This window comes from Scomber japonicus, chromosome 8 (genome assembly GCF_027409825.1).
Source record: "Scomber japonicus isolate fScoJap1 chromosome 8, fScoJap1.pri, whole genome shotgun sequence".
Taxonomy (NCBI): Eukaryota; Metazoa; Chordata; class Actinopteri; order Scombriformes; family Scombridae; genus Scomber; species Scomber japonicus.
In genome coordinates, this window is record NC_070585.1 from 32,641,119 (window position 1) to 32,648,371 (window position 7,253).

General features: G+C 40.1%; 1 protein-coding gene and 1 non-coding gene across 2 annotated transcripts in view; one reads left to right on the forward strand and one right to left on the reverse strand.

The window, feature by feature from the left end:
• Positions 1-864: 864 nt before the first annotated feature.
• On the reverse strand, positions 865-1,029 carry LOC128363534 (small nucleolar RNA SNORA23). Its single transcript, XR_008321690.1, has one exon. It is a non-coding gene; the product is annotated as a small nucleolar RNA SNORA23 (small nucleolar RNA).
• A 2,642-nt stretch (positions 1,030-3,671) lies between these two features.
• The window catches only part of LOC128362853 (transcription factor COE3-like), a 47,006-nt gene continuing 43,424 nt past the window's right edge, over positions 3,672-7,253 (forward strand). Inside the window, exon 1 of the mRNA XM_053323706.1 lies at positions 3,672-3,751. Within this exon, the coding sequence (XP_053179681.1) occupies positions 3,672-3,751 (80 nt within the window). The remainder of the gene's footprint in view (positions 3,752-7,253) is intronic.

The window sequence follows — 7,253 nt, forward strand, 5'->3', positions numbered from 1 at the left end:
CCAAAATAAAATTAATTCCCCCCAAAAAAAGCCAAAAATATTCACATCTGAGGAGCAGGAAGCAGATCTTTAGTCTTTAACTAGGTTTATTTTCTCTAAGTTTTATTTCAACAGTACTACATATAAAGGTGACTCACACACACACACACACACACACACACACACACACACACACACACACACACACACACACACACAGGTTCAGTGTCTCAGTGCGTTTTTGCAGCGTTACAAACTGTTGCCAAACAAGCAGCTCCACATTTTTTTTTCTGTGAAAGCGTGAAAACAATCGAGCAGCTGAGCTGAGCTGCATCCTGCTGCTACACACACACACACACACACACACACACACACACACACACACACACTGCAGCTCACTCAGCCACAACACAAATCAATACCAATTTATAATTCAGGATTGCTGGAGTTTGGGTTTTAGGGCAGCCTGGCTTCCAGCCTTCATAAATATTACAGTGTTATTGACTTGATCTCAATGAATTGGAGATTTTCTTCTTCTGCCTTTTTTTTCTTCATTTCAGACCCCCTCTTCCTCCTCCCCCCCCCCCCCCCCCCTCCTCTCCCTCCATCCTCCTTTTCTTTCGGCTGTTTCTGAGGAATAAAGTCTTCTTTATTTATTCTCTTTGAGTAGGAGATGAGACAACTAACGGGAGATAACATGATGGCTAATAGCCGACGGACGGGCCACAAACCCCCCCCCCCCCCCAACCTCAGACTGACCCCTACACACACACACACACACACACACACACACACACACACACACACACACACACACACACACACACACACACACACACACACACACACACACACACACACTACAGCTCCGTCCATTCATCTGTCAGGTGGAGAGAATTTGTCGACTTCGTCTGAACAAAGACGTTAACGTGTCGAACACTGATCACAAAGATCTGTGTGTGTGTGTGTGTGTGTGTGTGTGTGTGTGTGTGTGTGTACGGCACAAACACACACACACACACACACACACACACACACACACATAACACAATCAATTCAAGTCAGTTAAATCCCATTTGACTGATCGATCGATTGATTTTCAGGGTGAAAATCAATCAACATTCATGCATCATTAACACCAGATTACAGTACATAGTGACAAACACACACCAACACACACACATACACATATACACACATGTACACACACACACACACACGTATTGATGCACACACACACACACACACGCTGTAATAACAATAATACATTTCTTGTATTTTGGACATAATATGGAGACAGATTTTTTATACAGAATCCTCTCTTTCACCTCTCTGCCTTCCCCATTCTCTTCTTCTCTCCCTCCACCTTCGCCCCCCCCCCTCCGCCCCCCCCCACAGTCTTCCCCTCCATACAGTAAAGATGGACGTATTGATTTTCCTCCTGACCACCAGCACAGTTTTCTTATTTTTCTCTCAGCTGATCTGCTGCTGACAGACACTAATGACCGAGTGTGTGTGTGTGTGTGTGTGTGTGTGTGTGTGTGTGATGTAGTATTACAGTAAAAGTACTGCAGTATTATAGTAAAAGTACTGCAGTATTATAGTGATGTAGTATGCAGTATTACAGTAAAAGTACTGCAGTATTATAGTGATGTAGTATGCAGTATTACAGTAAAAGTACTGCAGTATTATAGTGATGTAGTATGCAGTATTACAGTAAAAGTACTGCAGTATTATGAGTGATGTAGTATGCAGTATTACAGTAAAAGTACTGCAGTATTATAGTGATGTAGTATGCAGTATTACAGTAAAAGTACTGCAGTATTATAGTGATGTAGTATGCAGTATTACAGTAAAAGTACTGCAGTATTATAGTGATGTAGTATGCAGTATTACAGTAAAAGTACTGCAGTATTATAGTGATGTAGTATGCAGTATTACAGTAAAAGTACTGCAGTATTATAGTGATGTAGTATGCAGTATTACAGTAAAAGTACTGCAGTATTATAGTGATGTAGTATGCAGTATTACAGTAAAAGTACTGCAGTATTATAGTGATGTAGTATGCAGTATTACAGTAAAAGTACTGCAGTATTATAGTGATGTAGTATGCAGTATTACAGTAAAAGTACTGCAGTATTATAGTGATGTAGTATGCAGTATTACAGTAAAAGTGTACTGCAGTATTATAGTGATGTAGTACTGCAGTATTACCGTAAAAGTACTGCAGTATTATGAGTGATGTAGTATGCAGTATTACAGTAAAAGTACTGCAGTATTACAGTGATGTAGTATGCAGTATTACAGTAAAAGTACTGCAGTATTATAGTGATGTAGTACTGCAGTATTACAGTAAAAGTACTGTAGTATTATAGTGATGTAGTATGCAGTATTACAGTAAAAGTACTGCAGTATTATAGTGATGTAGTATGCAGTATTACAGTAAAAGTACTGCAGTATTATAGTGATGTAGTATGCAGTATTACAGTAAAAGTACTGCAGTATTATAGTGATGTAGTATGCAGTAGTACAGTAAAAAGTACTGCAGTATTATAGTGATGTAGTAAGCAGTATTACAGTAAAAGTACTGCAGTATTATAGTGATGTAGTATGCAGTATTACAGTAAAAGTACTGCAGTATTACAGTAAAAGTACTGCAGTATTATAGTGATGTAGTATGCAGTATTACAGTAAAAGTACTGCAGTATTATAGTGATGTAGTATGCAGTATTACAGTAAAAGTACTGCAGTATTACAGTGATGTAGTATGCAGTATTACAGTAAAAGTACTGCAGTATTATAGTGATGTAATATGCAGTATTACAGTAAAAGTACTGCAGTATTATAGTGATGTAGTATGCAGTATTACAGTAAAAGTACTGCAGTATTATAGTGATGTAGTATGCAGTATTACAGTAAAAGTACTGCAGTATTATAGTGATGTAGTATGCAGTATTACAGTAAAAGTACTGCAGTATTATAGTGATGTAGTATGCAGTATTACAGTAAAAGTACTGCAGTATTATAGTGATGTAGTATGCAGTATTACAGTAAAAGTACTGCAGTATTATAGTGATGTAGTATGCAGTATTACAGTAAAAGTACTGCAGTATTATAGTGATGTAGTATGCAGTATTACAGTAAAAGTACTGCAGTATTACAGTTAGCTAGTTTAGTCCAGTGGTTCTAAACTATAAGGGTTATAATAAATGTAGTGGAGGAGTAGAAAGTATCATCACATGTAAATACTACAGTAAAGTACTCGGTTACTCCTCATGACTTCCTGTCAGCTGTATAAACTTCACATTACTATCTTCAGTCTGAGCTCAGTCGGAGGTTGAGACTCAGTTTTCGTCTGGATTAGATTTTGGTCACGACGGCGGCTCATCGTTCCTGCCGCTCTGCCCTTTTGGCTGATAACGGATCATCTGCTGCCGGATAATCATGACTGAAATATTGAAGCGGCGGCGTTTTTGGAGGCGAGTGGAGCTGAAATTTGGCACTCGGCAGAGCAATGCTGCAGGAGGAGGAGGAGGAGGAGGAGGAGGAGGAGGAGGAGGTGTGAGTTCATCCTCTGCCTGCCCGCAGTCGTCTTCCTTCAGCCCCGCAGTAAAACCCCTCTTAGTGGGTAGTGCCATCTGGCCGGGGCCCCTGGTGGAGGCGTAACGGGGCCCAAAAAACTCGGGGTCGCGATGCTTTACTGCCCAAGCCTGCCGCCCGCAGATGGCAGCGGGCGTGCTGCTGGAAAACGCCAAGGTCGCGGCGGCATGTGGTGCGGTGGAAGGGAGAGCTAAATGGCAGTGGGGATGGAGATGGGGAAAGGGGGGGGGGGGGGGGGGGGTTAGTAGGGAGGAGGAGGGGGGGGCACACCGCTGGAGCCATAGCAACATCAGGGCCATGCTATGCTACATTAAAGAGCAGCGCTAGCTCGCCATATGGGAGGGCTACTGCTATCAAAGCTAATAGCTATGTGCTATGTTAGCCTAATACACACACACACACACACACACACACACACACACACACACACACACACACACAGACACACAGAGGTGCATACACATACACACACACAAAACTAACTTTATTCGTGTGGTTTAGCCTCGACAGATCAGATGTGCGTGTGTGTGTGTGTGTGTGTGTGTGTGTGTGTGTGTGTGTGTGTGTGTGTGTGTGTGTGTGTGTGTGTGTGTGTGTGTGTGTGTGTGTGTGTGTGTGTGAGGTGGCAGCTGGTGGAGTGAAAAAGCCTCCCAGTACAAAGGAATGTAATAAGAGAACAGCTGAATGAGAGACAGACACACAGACAGATGTCTCTCTCCTCCTCTACCTGTCTCTCTGTCTCTGTCTGTCCATCACTGCTCTCCTTCTTTCACACCTTCACTCTTTCAATCTTTCACCTTTATCTATTTCATTTTATTATATCGTACTAAATGAATTTATTTGGACAGTAGATCCTTTAAAATTAAACTAATAGACACAAGCAACCAGTAAACCCAGCCCAAGTGTGCAGAGATGCAGAGAGACAGAGAGACAGTATTGATTAAATGCAGAAAAACTGTTAAAAAAGAATAAAAAAATAAAATAAAACCAACATTAAATCTGCTTTAAAGACTCTAACACATCATGTTTATGCAGATGAAGTCAAAGTGAAACCTGACATTGCACATCATGTGTAGATATATCTCAGATTCTGCACATTACACATTTATTTTATATCCTGTATGAAGGTTTATTCTGTATATAATCTCAGGAACTTCTGCATATTGCATATTTTTATATATTGCAGATTTATTTACACAAAGATCCATTTTACTGTATGAAGTGTTTTATCTATTTTATCCTATTTTTGTAATACATGTTCATCTTTACGCTGATACTTTGTTCCACTGTGTCAGTTTGAATTTCTCCCAAAGGAGGATCAATGAAGACTTAGCCTATCCTTCCCCATCCTAGCCTATCCTATCTTATACTCTTATCCTATCCTTCCCCATCCTAGCCTATCCTATCCTATACTCTTATCCTATCCCTCCCCATCCTAGTCTATCCTATCCTATACTCTTATCCTATCCTTCCCCATCCTAGCCTATACTCTTATCCTATCCCTCCCCATCCTAGCCTTTCCTATCTTATACTCTTATCCTATCCATTCCCATCCTAGCCTATCCCAATTTATACTCTTATCCTATCCCTCCCCATCCTAGCCTTTCCTATCCTATTCTATTATCCTATCCTTCCCCATCCTAGCCTATCCCATCTTATACTCTTATCCTATCCTTCCCATCCTAACCTATCCTATCTTATACTCGTTTCCTATCCATTCCCATCCTAGCCTATCCTATCCTATCCTTCCCCATCCTAGCCTATCCTATTTTATACTCTTATCCTATCCCTCCCCATCCTAGCCTTTCCTATCCTATTCTATTATCCTATCCTTCCCCATCCTAGCCTATCCCATCTTATACTCTTATCCTATCCTTCCATCCTAACCTATCCTATCTTATACTCGTTTCCTATCCTTCCCCATCCTAGCCTATCCTATCCTATCCTTCCCCATCCTAGCCTATACTCTTATCCTATCCTTCCCCATCCTAGCCTATACTCTTATCCTATCCTTCCCCATCCTAGTCTATCCCATCTTATACTCTTATCCTATCCTTCCCCATCCTAGCCTATCCTATCTTATACTCTTATCCTATCCTTCCCCATCCTAGCCTATCCTATCTTATACTCTTATCCTATCCTTCCCCATCCTAGCCTATCCTATTTTATACTCTTATCCTATCCTTCCCCATCCTAGCCTATCCTATTTTATACTCTTATCCTATCCTTCCCCATCCTAGCCTATCCCATCCTATACCCTTATCCTATCCTTCCCCATCCTAGCCTATCCCATCCCATCCTATCCATCCCCATCCTATCCTATCCCATCCTAGCCTATCCTATCTTATACTCTTATCCTATCCTTCCCCATCCTAGCCTATCCTATCCCATCTTATACTCTTATCCTATCTTATCCTAGTTAACATTAACAAAGTTGGTAAATATCTTCATTTATAAACCATAAATATAAATATTCTGCTTTAAGGAAGTAAAAATAAAACATGTTAAGCTCATTAACTGTATTTCCTTATTTAAAGCATGTTCATATATATAAATGTTCTTATGGCAGCAGGAAGTTTAACCCTCATGATATTTATATATAGTTATAAATTAATGATTTATATGTTTAATTTATTATAAGATTGATCTGATTGATTCTCCATCAAACTGATTTTTTATCAAATTTTTTAGAAAGTTTCCTTCCTCACAGTTCTTCCCTTCTCTCTTTATTTTTCTTTCTTTTGTTCTGTTCATCGCTTTGTCTCTCTCTCTCTCTCTCTCTCTGTCTCTCTCTCTCTCTCTCTCTCTCTCTCTCTCTCTCTCTCTCTCTCTCTCTCTCTCTCTCTCTCTCTCTCTCTCTCTCTCTCTCTGCCTGCAGCTGAAGATGAGACTGAAAATTAATTTGGGGGGTTTCATTAGATTCACTTTTTGGCCCATTTCCCCGGGTTTGGTCCCCGAGCACGCACACAAAAACTCACACACACACACACACACACAACTACACACACACACACACACACACACAGCTACACACTCTCTCTGGCCATTTCAGCTCTGGGATGAAGGGAATGAAGAGGAGGAGGAGGAGGAGGAGAGTAAAAATTATAGAAAAACAGAGAGGTGGAGTGTGTGTGTGTGTGTGTGTGTGTGTGTGTGTGTGTGTGTGTGTGTGTGTGTGTGTATATGTGTGTGTGTTTTAATGATCAGTGTGTGTGGATGCCCTGAGGAATCATCAATACTTCTCTCTCTAAATGAAGTTATGTCTCAGGTTTTTTTTGACGATGTTCAGCTTCGAGCGTTTCCTTTAAAATGTGTTTGTTTCTTTTTCCCTCGATGACATCATCACCGCTCTTTATATCAGCTCTTTTATTCCTTTATGAGCTTTAGGTGACACTTTATTTTACACCTCCTTTTATTTTATAATATAATAATTTTTTAGGACATTTTTGCAGAGACGTTGGCGCAATTTAGTGCAAACTGTGCCAGAAAACAGAAAACCACTCTTCTCATTGTGCAGTTTATATTCTTAATTTTGCTAAAAAATCTTAATTAATTTAGCTCTTAATAATACTTAACTTATATTTAGTATTTTTTATTATCAATTTAACTCTTTCCCTCCATTATTCTGATCAGTTTTTACCATATTTGACCATAATTTAATGCAAAAATGCAAC